Raw genomic sequence first — 14,512 nt, forward strand, 5'->3', positions numbered from 1 at the left:
ACTGCTGGACGTTTTAATTTTGTTTGGCTCTTCTGCAAAAAAATTGGTTACAGACTCCTGGTCTAAGGAGTCCGAGTATTTAATGGGTCTAAAGTAAACGGTCTGTAAAGATCAAATTCCTAAAGGATATGAAATGTCTCAAAGGTACATTCCAATAGTACACAGGTGGGTAACAACATTGTGCCTATTGTTAAGTTCACTAACTTCTGGTATCCTATGGCTCTGTCCCCCAGAGTTGCCAGATTTGAAAAGTGGAAATATCGAATTAGAACCTCAGTTATCATATTTTCAGAAAAACTATCAAGCGATTCCCACAAACCACATAAATTATTATTATCATCATCATTTTTTTTTTTTACCGGCGTTAACCCACAACGCACAGGACACATTTCAATTTGCAACCGTGGACCACCGTAGATTTGTGGTGTCATTCGAGAAACAGACATTCCCGTTACTTCCTTGTTTTCCCCTTACTATACACGGCCTCTGCTGTGGTCATTTTTCCCGTTATGAACGCATCAATGCATTAGTTATTTAATAACACTTTAACTAGATAAACAGACTTTAAAAAAGAAAAAAATCAAAACATGGAAGCGTGTTGTGTAATCTTACAAACGGAGGCCTCAGAACAAAACGATCACAAAATCCTTATATCAAATATTAAAGGGGAATATTATTATATTTTTGGAAAGAGGAAGTAAATGTGATGTTACATGATAGCTTTCATCAATCTGTGATATCACATTGTGGACAGGTGAGCTCGACTGAAATGTCACAAAAAAACTGCAGTAAAGTTAATACAGAGAATATTGTAATGGCTTTGGAAACTTACCCCAGGTGTTTTCCCGGTGTGATGTCTTCCCTTCCTCCCCACCCTGCTCCTTTCATCAATCCTTCTTTTACGCCATCAGTCCGATACCTCCCCTCTCTGCTACTTTCAATCTTTCCTCCTTCACACCATCGGGCGGTTCCCCATTTCTGCCTTTCTCAATCCACCAATAACCTCCCCTTCATCAAACATCATTTTGACAATCGCTCTTTCACCCCATTGGTCTTACCTTCAGCCCCGTGGCCGTTCAGTCATCCCTCGGTCCGGCGGCATCCCTCTCCGTTTACACCCCATTTGCGCATTGTTTGGTTTGGTCATTAATCCTTCGGGCCAATCGGATTTCCTTCACCACATGGGACTATGTCCATTTTCACATGAATGTTCGTGGCACGAGGTGTGGTGCTTTTCCCGTGCATGGTGGGGTACGGTATATCTCACAGACATGGCACAGTGAGGACTGTACAATGAACGCTTGCACGCAGGAGAGGAAACAGGATCTCTTGTCATGGCCTTGGGTGCGTGGAGAGGGGCTGCACTGAAAGTTCCTTCAGAATGACACGACGTTTTCGAAACTGCATCGTGGACCTGCCCCCATTGGATGCGCACCAATGAGTAGGAGGCTTGCACAAGCTGGGTGAGAGGAGAAAGAAGAGGGCAATAGTGCAAAGTACGAGACAAAAAAATCTCAAGAGAGGAAGAGAAACTGGAGGACAGGAGGGCATGAGCAGAAACGGGAGAAAAACCTCAGAGTGAGAGGAGGAAGGGGGAAGACATAAGTGAATGAAAGGGGAAACATAAAAAGACTAGATCCTGTGAGGAGAAAGGTGCTGGGGTGGGAGGGGGAGAGAGAGAGAGACCAGAGACCGTAGACCATAGACCATAGTGCAGAGGAGGGCAGTGTGGAAAGTCCAGAACAGGATTTGGTTTGTGGGAGCTATTGGATACTGGGGTCCAGCAGAAATGGAGTTGCTTGCAGCCGGCATATCTGTGACGCCGGAGAGGACTCGCCTACTCGGTCTGGGTACCTCAGGGACGTGGCTGTGTGTCCCATTGCGCCGCCTCGCTACTGCCCATCTTCCCCATCCATCTTCCCCATTCTCTTGTATATTTTGGCCGAAGCAGCACCGTCGGGCTGTGTGAGGTGAGGAAGAAAAGAAAAGACCCTACTTTTCTTTTCTCCGTACTTTACTTTTCTTCTCAAGTTTTTCTTCTTGTCTTCTTCTCCCCTGATTGAATGATGGCCTCGTCTCTTGTATAAATAAGATTGTCAAAAAAGAATAAGTGTTCAGCAAATCTGCTCTTATATGCCTTTTGCTTTTTTTTCTTGTAGACGTGAGCTTTTAAATGATTGCTTTTGTGTTTGTAAAAAATAATTGTTTGTGGATATTTCCAATCTGTCTCGGTTGTCCTTTCCTTCATTGGTCCGACACAGTGTACAAGGATAGTTAGACGGGAAGTTGTACCCCACCTGATTTGCTCTGTTAGCCTTTGCTGCATCTATCTGGTCCGCTTGGCAGATCAGCAGGTGTGGCGCCAAGAGTGTTGCCTCTAGTTAAGTTGCTGTGCCAATAGAAAGGAATCGTGGAAACATTGAAGTGTAACCCTGCTCGCCCGGTAATCGAAGTCAAGCGGCTACGGCTGTGTAAGAATTACAGCCCGTTGGACCACGAAGTTATCTGCGGTCAGCGGCCTCAGAACCAGGTGTTCAGGAAAAACTCGAGTGCTTCCCTTCGTGGCGAGCCCCGAACCCCAGGCTGTAACAATATCAACTCCGAATTGCCAGGAGACATATTTAAAAGTATTGTTATTAAAAATAAATTAATAATTTAAAATACGTTTCCAAGGTACTTTTTGTCGAGGAAATATTTCATGAGCCAGATCTCAGAATTTCATGGATTGGTACCACCTGGGGTGGCAAAATCTCTGTGTTTTCTTGAAAGGCATATACCCATAGATGAAAAAAAAAACTTTGAAGCCAAGCTTGGAAAGGTAGCTTAGTGCTAGTAACCTCTTAAAGATGGAGGACCGGGCCCAACCCAGGACCTGAAATTATGGGGTAGGGTAAATATAAATTGTGATATTTTTAAAACTAATGACCCGATTGCTATAATTGACCACTCAAAATGTTGCAAATTTTATGTTCTACACATCTATATCTATTATATGCCAATATGCTAATTAAGGTCACCAGAGGTCAAAAGGTCATGAAATTTGACCCCTGCTTAAAATCTGGCCATCCGTCCAAAAAACACCACCATCACCCTACAAATGGGAATTTTTCAGCCAGAATGGACTCAAATGGAAGTAAATAAATGTCCAAGTCCATTTTATACCTAAAAGTGTGGAATTTATTTGTATCTGAGCCATGGTACATAACATAATTTGACACATCTTTGAAAACGGCCATTTTTAGCCAAAAAAACTTCAAAAATGAATGTCAATATGCTCATATTTAATTAACTTTTTTGCAGGAATTCAATTTTATACTAATAAAGGCTATGCAATATTTCTTTCAATGTAACATTTTGGTCTGTTTACAAGGTCAGTAGAGGTCATTTGAAGGTCAAACAGCCCTTCTTTTTTTCAACAGGGACACCTGAAGTGCCATCTATTAGCCAATTAATTAACTAATTGGCACTTCTGTATCATTTCTGACCACCAATCCTTTGCTCTTGAAGGACACAAAGTTCATGAAATTGACATGACACATTACAATTGATTTGAAACGTTCTAGTTGTTTGCTCTGGCACAATCTCTCAATTGTTACCACTAACCATGTTCAGTGAACAGTATTAACAAGGAATCTGCCTAAAAGGTAAGCTATGCAAGATTTTTAGTCACCAAAACTGTCCAAAAGTAGGTTAATTCAACAAAAAAAATCTCAGAAATCTTGGCCAAATTCACATAGGCCTCATATATAATGATTACTGCCAAAATGTTGTTCTTACCATTATCCATGTACATTGTATGTTCCTTGATATAACATACCAAGAATGCCAAAACCCTAGAACTGCGCATGCGCCAAATAGCAATAATGCGAGTAATATAATTTCTATAGGGGTATTTGCAGCATTTAGCAGACGATGGACTAAGCAGATTACAAACACTGATAGCACTGAGGTTTTACAATATATTAAGCAGTATACTGGCGAAGTTTGAGTAAAATTGGTTGAAATTTTTCCATGTCCATTCCTAGGTTGAAAATTTGGAGGTTAAAATGGCATATTTTGCAGTTAATACAAGGAAAATGCAAGAATGTCATGTTTTTGACAAGGTATAGTTAAAGAACGAAGCCATATAATTTAGTTGCCAATAGCCTCAGATGATGCCGGGAGCACACGGAAGGTATAGATATATTCATTTTGCCAATAGAATAATTTTTTTGTGTCCATGGGGTGTTGAAGTTGACTGAAAAAATGGGCCCAAATAAATATAAATTTTCATAAAAACAATTTTTTTTGCAGAACATGTGAATAAAACCTGCATGTATGAATTATTAGGCAGATGTGCGGTCTTCAAAAGTAATTTTCCAGTATATTAACTTTAATTTAGCGATAATTTAATATTTATTATTTTTCAATTTTCATGTATATTTTATTTTGGTCATGCCTCACTGGTCACACTCGAATGATTCCCAACAAAGGGAACACTAGCACTGCTGCGGGGAGCTTTATATCGGTATTCTTGGTAATGAAGTAGGCCTATTTCATAATGAGAACCACATGGCTTCATAACCACATCCCAGAATCCATTAGTAATCAATAATGTTCTTCACTTTCAAGCAATGATGGAGGGCACTGGAAATCTCGACCAACCCTTACTGCCACACAAGTTGACCCATTCCTCCTGCATCTTCGAGTGCGAGGACACAGACCTCGAGCTGAATTCACCCCAAGACCGTGCATCGTGGGAACGGCTTCAGAAAGCAGCTGAGATCCGGAAGCATGCAGCGATTCTTAGGATTGCTGCTACGGCTAGAGATGATGAGATCCCACAAGTCCTCTATCACAGGGGATGCAGGAATCAATTCGTTAAGAAACGTGACCTGGATGCTATTGAAAAAGCAGCATCTGCAGAGAATCCGGATAAGCAGGGATGGAAAGAACTGAACCGGAGAAAGTCATCAACAGGTCTAACCTCGTCATCATCACGCGTATATGAACCAGTCTGCATCTTCTGCATGAAAAGCACCAAGTATCTCACGAACAGCAAAACAAGAGAGCTCTTGGTCCAATGCGTCGATCTACGTTCTGATCAGGGGGTTAGGAAGGCAGTAGACCAAAGTGATCCAAGAATGATGGCGATTACGTCCCGAGACCTAGTTGCAGCTGAGGGCCACTACCACCAGTCTTGCTATCGTAGGTATACCAAACAGACTAGCTCCAAGACTAACTCTGAAACTAGTGGTGATCCGGTGGCATTCCGCTCAGACCCAGACGAGGACTATGCTAAGACTGAAGTACATTGTTACAGTGGACTGTTCAGGTTCATTGGGGATGTTGTATTTGAGAAGCCTCAAGTGATAAGAATGACTGAGTTATGCAAATACCTGCTTGAATTGTTCGTAGAATCTGGTGTAGGCCTAGGTGAGGTGAAAGCGTCCACTAAAAAGCACATCCACAGAAAAATCAAGGGTGAGTTTGGGGAGAGTATACATGTGATACCAGATGAGCAGGGCAAATTGCTGGTCTATCCTGACAACCTTTCCATGTCCCAGCTGGTGCAAGAAAACCAGAGGCTTCAAGAGGAACTCCTAGCTACCAAGCAGAATACCTAAATCAGAGCACATTTTCACATGATATTTGACATTTGTGGGTGAAAGATTTTATATGAACACCAACAAATTGGCATCTTCCATTTTTGCGTATTTTGGGCTAAAATGGCCGTTTTCAAAGATGTGTCAAATTCTGTTATGTACCATGGCTCAGATATAAATAAATTCAACACTTTTAGGCATAAAATGGACTTGGACATTTATTAACTTCCATTTGAGTCCATTTTGGCTGATAAATTCCCATTGGTAGGGTAACGGTGGTGTTTTTTGGACGGATGGCCAGATTTTTAGCAGGGGTCAAATTTCATGGCCTTTTTACCTCTGGTGACCTACTTAATTAGCATGTTGGCAAATAATAGATATAGTTATGCAGAACATAAAATTTGCAACATTTTGAGTGGTAATTTGTAGCAATCGGGCCATTAGTTAAACATGTATCACAATTTATATTTCCTCTACCCCATAATTTCGGGTCCCAGTCGGGCCCGGTCCTCCCATCTTTAAGAGGCGATTACTAGCACAAAGCTACCGTTCCAAGCTTGGCTTCAAAATTTTTTTTCATCTATGGGTATATGCCTTTCAAGAAAACACAGTGAGAATTTGCCACTCCAGGTGGTACCAATATCTGTTCTGGCTCAAAGACTAAAACGGATTCTGAGCATATTTAGACGATCCGGTAGCTTATTACCTTCGCAAACTTTGTTGCGAAGGTGATGTTTTGATCGCTGTGTATTTATTTATTCATTTGTGAATATGTGTGTTTGTTTGTTTGTTTATTTGTAATTCGCATAACTCCAAAAGTATTGAACTGAATCGCAGCAAATATGGTGGGATGATTGGTTATTATCTGAGGACCATTTGATTAGATTTTGGGAGCGATCGGGTCAAAGGTCAAGGTCATGAAAAGGTCAAAATCGTCTTTTTACCATAGCGCGGTCAATTTGTATCCAATTTGCAAGCAACTAATGCCAAAATGTTCAGAATTCAATGCCCCATCTTGTGATATATGACATGACACAATGACGTAATAACCCTTATTAGCGTGGGGGGGGGGGGTCACGACATTGCAAAATGTGCGGTTTTCGTCATAACACGGTCAATTTTTATCCGATTTGCATGAAACCAACACCAAAATGTTGACTGTTCTGTTCCCCACACTCTAATACCAATTACAAAATTAAGAGTACAAAGGTCAAGGTCGAGGTCATGAAAAGGTCAAAATCGTCATTTTGCCATAGTGCGGTCAATTTTTATCCAATTTGCATGCAACCAATGCCAAAATGTTGGGAATTCAATGCCCAATCTTGTGATATACGATATGTCACAATGACGTCATTACCTTTGTTAGTGGTTTGGGTCCAAGGTCAGGGGGGTCAACGACCTTTATTATCATAACGCGGTCAATTCTTATACAATTTGCATGTAAGTAGATTCAAAATGTTTAGAATTCAATTCCCTATCCTGTGATGTGTAATATTTGATTTCTTATAATGTGACCAGTTGTCATCAGATTGATTTGACACCGGCACCCAAAAAGGTCAGGGAGTTCATACAGAAATTGTACAATGTACGTGAATCAGTGTCAAACAGCAGGAAATTTAACGTTTTTAAGCCATCATAACACATATGAGATGGCAGATGTGGTATGGTATTAAATACCCTCACAAGCAACGGTTTCTGGGGGGGGGGGGGGGAAATGTAGCGTTGGCGAAGGTATGCGCTCTACTGAGTGCCCGTTTTAGTTTTATTTTATCACCAAAATGACGAAGCCCTAACCCTAGCCACAACTTGATGTGTGCACGCTGTAGAAACATTTTATCATGATGGGTTTGGGGGTGATAAAATAAATAAATTGATGATGATTAAAACTTGGTATTAAAATGAACATTTTTAACCTGAAGTAAAATGTACTCAAATATGATATTATTTTTTTAAGTATGTATCCATTTGGAATTAACATAATTATATTTCTCCTCTGTATGGAAAGATCACCTGAATATTAAATGTGTAAACAGGTTGAACTTTGCCAGTAAGTTGAATATAAGAAGAATTGCCTATCATTTTAAAAGCTATCGAAAGGAATTTTTAAAACAGACACAAACAAGTTGGAATGTGGATGTGAGAAGGTGCACAGATGTATTCACGAAGCTCTGGTCGCCTCAAGATAATATTATTGCGGATTTAGAAACCTTGTGCACACAAGCAGCCAGAGTCCCCGTAGTTCAGTTATTTCGATAAGTATGTGTTAATAGTTAGAATCCTTCCTTCTGTCTAATGGGAATTTCATGTGTGCGCTACGAGTTATTTTCCAGTTCGTTTTTTTTTTACATCTTCAACAACTACAACTATATCCTCTACATCACCAACTACAACAACAACGCCATCGCCCACGTGCATCGTGTCATGTACAGGGGTGAGGTTCCCTCCGCCCACCGTGAGCTCGTCCAATCAACGGCGGCCACGAGTCGTCCAACAACCCCCCCGGCAAATCAGGAGGCGAGCGGCGAGGAGAAGAGGCTCTCCCACCGAAAGAGGAGTAGAATGGTTGTGAAGGGCAGTTTTTCGGCAGACCGGGTGATCGTGGCGACGGCAGAATGGTTGTGGGAGACGAGAGGATGGCAGACAGGAGGATCGTGGAGATTCTGAGCAGTCTGTCGTCGTGACAGACGGTCGTGTGTGGTGGTTGGAGCGGTCTGAGACAGTGGTGGTCATGTTTGAGCGGTCTCGTTTGTGGGCCGTGGACTTCGGGTCGTGGGTTTGAATCCCAGCAGTGGTTCAGGTCGGTGTGACCGCACGAGGCGGGACGGGTACCCAGCTAGGCCCCTGCCCTCAGCTCGCCTTCCCTCTGAGCTGAAAGGCCGAAAATAGACCCACGAGGTCCATTTCGTGTGTGTGTGTGTGTGTGTGTGTGTGTGTGTGTGTGTGTGTGTGTGTGTGTGTGTGTGTGTGTGTGTGTGTGTATGTGTGTGTGTGTGTCACTGTCCTGTAAGTAGAATTGTTAAGTGCTTTTTCTTTGCTCATTGTACATTGCCTGCCTTTTATTCGGATAACTCTGCTCTGTGTGCTCCCCTCCCCGATTATTATTGTAAATAATAACACGTGACTCGTCACGTGACTGCATGAGGTGTAACGGAGGAGGTCATAATCTTCCCAGCAGATTCCGAGAAAAATGTTATGAAATATTTAAACGAAAAATTGAAGGTCGAGTACTTCATTTTTTTGGAATCACCGGAATTATCATACATTTGCAATTTATCGATCGTACATCGTATAAGAGGTTGAATTGTCGGACAAATACGATACTTATCGGACATCCGATGATCCTGCTGTCCCCCCCCCCTCCTCCGTTCCTCTTTTCTTGTTCATTCATTCATTCATTCCTTCGCTTCTTCTTTCCAACTGACTGTGTCGCCCCCACGGCCAGTTCGTTACATTTTTTACCCACCGTCACCAAGCGCTTCCCTAAGCCGTTATCTCACGTGGGAAAAGGAAGAAAGATACATCATGCGAACTCTCACCCTGCTCGCCATTCCGAGACGGCTCGAGACTCCCACCACACCGAATCACGGACACGTTTCCGCTTCCGCTTCCGGTTCCGGTTCGTTGTTATGGCCTGAAAACTTGTCAGTCCCCACTCAGCGTCGTACTTTCGTTCCTTGTTGCACCTTTTACTTCAGGGATACGTCGTGCAGGGTGTGCTGAACACGTCATTTTATTCCTTCAGCGCCAGGAGAGCGACTCCACGAGATTTCGTTCACTTTTTAACACAATCCTGGGGTACGATTTATACGTCCTAATTTACTGTACGTATCTCTGTATGTTTTTTTTTATTAATGTACCTGCGAAATAATGAATGGAAAAAAAAAACGCACGTTCAAATAAATAATAATCACCATCGGCGTCTGGCAAGTTTAATTCGAGAATGATTCCCGTTTATTCTCAAAGTTATTCTTGAAGAGTCCGATCTTTATTTGCCGCTGTGTAACTCGTGTTTGTCGGTCGGTTAATTAAAATGTTGATCGTACGTAGAATAAAGAAAAATTACCTCAAAGATTAACGTGGCGGGCGAGTGGCGGATCGAGAGTTCTAGAAAGATGTTTTTTTCTCGTTCTTTAAAATTGAACAGACAAGATAAATGAAATTATTCGGTAAATAGTTGGAATGTCAGAGAGCCGTCGTAAATAAATGCAAACCCCCCTCCCCCCAAAAAATAAAAACAATATACATAGAGCAGATTGTTGTGCGGTGTATGATCATAAATCTAGTTATATGTCTTTAAATTCACTCGTCAAAAAGGATGAATCGATTAGTTACTCACTGCTGTTTAATGTTTTCAAGATCAAAGACTACTTTTACATTTTACGTACGCAATAGAGGGCGGGGATAAATTGAGGATATGAAAGGGGTGAGTGTCGGATTTGGGAACATTGGGAATGATTGGGGGTGGGCGGGAACATTGGGAATGATTGGGGGTGGGCGGGAACATTGGGAATGATTTGGGAGGGGGTGGGAACATTGGGAATGATTTGGGAGGGGTGGGAACATTGGGAATGATTTGGGAGGGGGTGGGAACATTGGGAATGATTTGGGAGGGGTGGGAACATTGGGAATGATTTGGGAGGGGGTGGGAACATTGGGAATGATTTGGGGGGGTGGGAACATTGGGAATGATTGGGGAGGGGGGAATATTTATTGGGAATATTTTGGGAAAACATTGAGAATATTTATTCCCTTGGGGCTTGTACCAGGAAATATATACCAGCAGATCAGATCACAGCATCAACATTTTCCCATGAGTGGACAGTTGTATCGCAATCAATAATTTTTTGGGGGGGGAGGGGGTGGTCTGCACTTATGGTCGGGAACATAAGGAATGATTGGGGGGACAGGCAGCATTTTTTCCACGTCCTCTGAACGACGGTGCCGCGGAAGACGACTCCGATGTTTTGTTGCAATAATTTGATGAAAGAAATTGAACACGAAACTAGTCTGGGAGCCAAGCTCCGTACGAGGCTGTTTTAGGGTTCGACCTTGTACAGTGTCTGCTAATATGGAATAGGCAAAGCCTAGAAGCGAACGTAGAATTCTTCTTACATTCGCTTCTGACTGCATAAAACTTGTTCACAACTATATACTTGCCAACAATACCGTGGTACGTCTAAGCGCCGCACAGCTGATGATTTTGACGCAATTTCCGGTTACTTCAGCCTGGATTCGGGATCAGCGATCAAATAATGTAAATCACGATTAAAAAATATTTTTTGATGATGCAGGAGATATCTTTATTAAAATTAACTTTGGGAAAAAAATAATTGAATAAATAAATAAACGATCACTTCTGGTCAAGAATAAAAGAAATTAAAAGTTCCGGAAAGAGTTTCAAAATCACTCTCGGTAATGTTGAGTTAAATACTAAATAAACACTTACTGTCATGAAAAAAAAATCACTTTCGGAAGTATAAAATTAACTTTGGGAAAAAAAATAATTGAATAAATAAATAAACACTTCCGGTCATGATCTCCTGGCATGCATCATTCCCCATGACAAAAACCGGAAACAAAAAAAAAACAGAAGCAAAAAAAAAAACGGAAGCAAAATGGTCATAGCCAACGACACGGATTCCAAATTGCCAGGATATTGTGTTGTTGTTGTTGTTGTTGTTGTTGTTTCCTATTCTCTCATGTGCACGCGTTAAGTAATATTCACAAGATATAAATAGAACCCAATCCTGTTTATACACCACACAGCGTTTAACAACAACCGGAAGCAAAAGGTCATAGCGAACGACGAGGATTCCAAATAGTCAGGGGTATTGTGTTGTTGTTGTTGTTGTTGTTGTTTCCTATTCTCTCATGTGCACGCGTTAAGTATGAAGCTCACTGCGTTCACTATAAAATTTTACACCCCCAGGATGTTTAGATATACGTCTCCAGTTCATGAAAACCAATGTTGGCAATTCATAAGCTCTTGCAAAAAAGTTTGGCTAACGTTTTTGTTTAAGGAAGATTTGAAAAATTTGATAAAACCAATTGTCAATAAAAATTCTAAAAAAATATAAAAATCACATTCATTGAAAATATATGTGAACTAAATATAGGAATTAAATCAGTGCATTGAAAAATGACAAAAAGAATTGCCTTTGTGGAAGTAAACCTCGTAAAAGTACATAATTTTGCTAAAAATGCCTTAAAAAAAATAATGTTTTTGAAGATGGGCTTTAGAACTTTTCTTATCAAAGGAAGATGCTGCATTAGAATACTAATTTCTCTTAATGTTATATGAACATGGTATCCATGGCTAATTAAAACAGCAAATTTGATTGAGTTCTATCAATTTTTAAATCGACAAGTCTGAAGACGACAATGGTTCACGAGCGGTATTTGACGATGTAGATTGTTTCAGAAGTCAAAGATGAGACAATGTGATAATGTTTGACCAAGTTATAAAAATGATCAACATGATGTGGTACGAGTGACAGGTTATTAGCTGAAAAATGTCGAAAACCCATTTTCGTTCAACAATTTTAAAAATTTGACCTTTGCATAACCTTAAAAGGTCACAAAACAATGTTGTGGACATTAAAATAAGGAAACAGGATACGTGCTATAGCTTATTGGAGTTAGTTCGTCGAAGAAGGTCGAAAACCCGGTTCGATTCCCACAACTTTGAAAATTTGACCTTTGTGAACTTTAAAGGTCAAAGGTCAAGGATTATGACCTTTGGTGCAAAACTTCCTCTGGAACATTCCAGGAATAATATAACATCATATGGGCTATATGGCATTTCGCACTCCTCGGATTATCCATACTTTGATGAAATCAGCGTAAAAACAAACTTGAAGGGGTGTCACGGGCAAGGTGTTCGAGATAGAGCAGAATGGTTTCAAGACTTTAGGTGGGAAATGACCTCAATGTTATGCATAAAAAAAATATTGTCATCCGAGCTCTCAAAGTTTGGGCGGTCGTATGATTTTTATGTCAAAATTCGCAATTTTCTAAGTTCGTGACCTTGTGACCTTGAGCTTGGGACGAAAATGAAAAATCGAGCTCTGTGGGGCTATGCAGGTTCCATTGGGCTAACCAAATACCGAAACCCCTGTCAGATTCGACAAACCCCCTAGGAGAAGATGCAAATTGAAATTGGCTACCCCCTAAAAACATGTTTTTTGGGCGTGGCTCCACCCATAATGGGCACACCACGCCCATTCTCAGGAAAACACAACTACATCATAATATAAACCTCCCACCAAAACTTTATCAGGATCGGATCAAAACCCACGGAGCTATGCTCGGGACAGACAGACAGACAGACAGACAGACAGACAGACACACAACAATAACGAATATCGTGGTCACTTATTTTTTTCGTGAAAATATTTTTTCGTGAACCAAAAATTAACGTTTTTGTCAACCAAGGTTACCCCAACCCCCAAAATCCTCTTGCTCTATTGAACACAGTTCGGTTAAGGTTTACCGGATGCAGGTCGGGTGTGACCTCTATAACAGGATCATATCCATCACTCATGGTTGTAAACTTGTATGAACAAATATTTTAATAGTAATAATCTATCTATAATTCCAGCAGTGTGTGTGTGTGTGTGTGTGTGTGTGTGTGTGTGTGTGTGTGTGTGTGTGTGTGTGTGTGTGTGTGTGTGTGTGTGTGTGTGTGTGTGTGTGTGTGTGTGTGTGTGTGTGTGTGTGTGTGTGTGTGTGTGTGTGTGTGTGTGTGTGTGTGACCGCTGTTTCTCGACAACCACTGATCCGATCTAATTGAAACTTACCAGATATATTGCTGGGGCCCTGTGGATGTGCCTTTTCAAGGTTTGATATTAATCGGACAAGTGCTTCCCAAGTTATGGCCATTTATTTACCAACCAATGACAAGACACGTTGCTGTGTAGGCGTGGCCGGGCATGTGTGTGTGTGTGTGTGTGTGTGTGTGTGTGTGTGTGTGTGTGTGTGTGTGTGTGTGTGTGTGTGTGTGTGACCGCTGTTTCTCGACAACTACTGTTCCGATCTAATTGAAACTTGCCAGGTATATTGCTGGGGCCATGTGGATATGCCTTTTCAAGGTTTGATATTAATCGGACAAGTGCTTCCCAAGTTATGGCCATTTATTTACCAACCAATGATAGGACACGTTGCTGCGTAGGCGTGGCCGATGGGGAAAGAGAACCTCAGCCGCATTCCCCATTACGGATTACAACGTACGTACTTCGGGATAGTGATGAAATACTGTATTCTAATAATTTCTCGATTTCTTATGCGCATTTATAGATAAACACAATGCCCCAATCCAGTCGTCGTTTACGAGAGCGAAGGAACGGCCTGTATGGTTGTTTCTGGCTCGCGGTTTGAAAGTTTTTTTTTGGGGGGGGGTTGCACATACGGGCACGCATATACGGCCACGCACGTACGGGCACATAATAATAATAATAATAATAATAATATAACTGCGAGTGGACTAATAACAACAATGATGACATACATGTAAATCTCAAGGTTTCTTAACTGTTTTTTGAACAACTGGTTGATTATTGTGTATTTCTTTTTTTACAGGTGCGTTCCAATGACAACATGCTGCGAATCCATAATGCTAGTCTGCAATTCCTTGGTGGTAGCGCTACATTCACTAACTTGCGGTAATGGCGGTAGTACAGTAGTATAGTTAACACGTAGTTCTATAGAACTGAAAAATCATGGATCTTGCTTTTGTTGCACCCAAGAGAAGAGATTCCCATGAAACTGACTTTAGGTTATGCATTATATGCCAAACAATTTCTGATGATGATCTTAACAACCTTACCAAAAGAGGTATAGATTCTTTTGTGAATGCCTTGCAGTTACGTCATGATGATGTTTATGATAGACTGCAACACAGTATTCAAGATATAGATGCATTTTTGGAG

The 14,512-nt window shown here is 41.2% G+C and overlaps 2 protein-coding genes across 3 annotated transcripts in view; one reads left to right on the forward strand and one right to left on the reverse strand.

Annotated features, from left to right (window-relative positions):
- LOC147010679 (uncharacterized) overlaps positions 1–9,259 on the reverse strand; it is a 28,890-nt gene extending 19,631 nt beyond the window's left edge. Inside the window, exon 1 of one of the 2 annotated variants that reach the window (XM_085860099.1) lies at positions 9,122–9,259. In XM_085860099.1, the coding sequence (XP_085716225.1) occupies positions 9,122–9,133 (12 nt within the window). In that variant the 5' untranslated portion in view covers positions 9,134–9,259. Of the gene's footprint in view, positions 1–832; positions 2,593–9,121 lie in introns of those variants that run through there. The other variant, XM_085860100.1, reaches the window with a different exon arrangement.
- The window catches only part of LOC147010680 (uncharacterized), a 60,606-nt gene continuing 55,290 nt past the window's right edge, over positions 9,197–14,512 (forward strand). Inside the window, exons 1-2 of the mRNA XM_085860103.1 lie at positions 9,197–9,380; positions 14,163–14,245. The gene's annotated coding sequence lies outside the window, so the exon portion shown is untranslated. The remainder of the gene's footprint in view (positions 9,381–14,162; positions 14,246–14,512) is intronic.

Source organism: Eptatretus burgeri, chromosome 16 (genome assembly GCF_056783735.1).
Source record: "Eptatretus burgeri isolate ZD-2024b chromosome 16, Ebu_testis_v1, whole genome shotgun sequence".
NCBI classification, from domain to species: domain Eukaryota; kingdom Metazoa; phylum Chordata; class Myxini; order Myxiniformes; family Myxinidae; genus Eptatretus; species Eptatretus burgeri.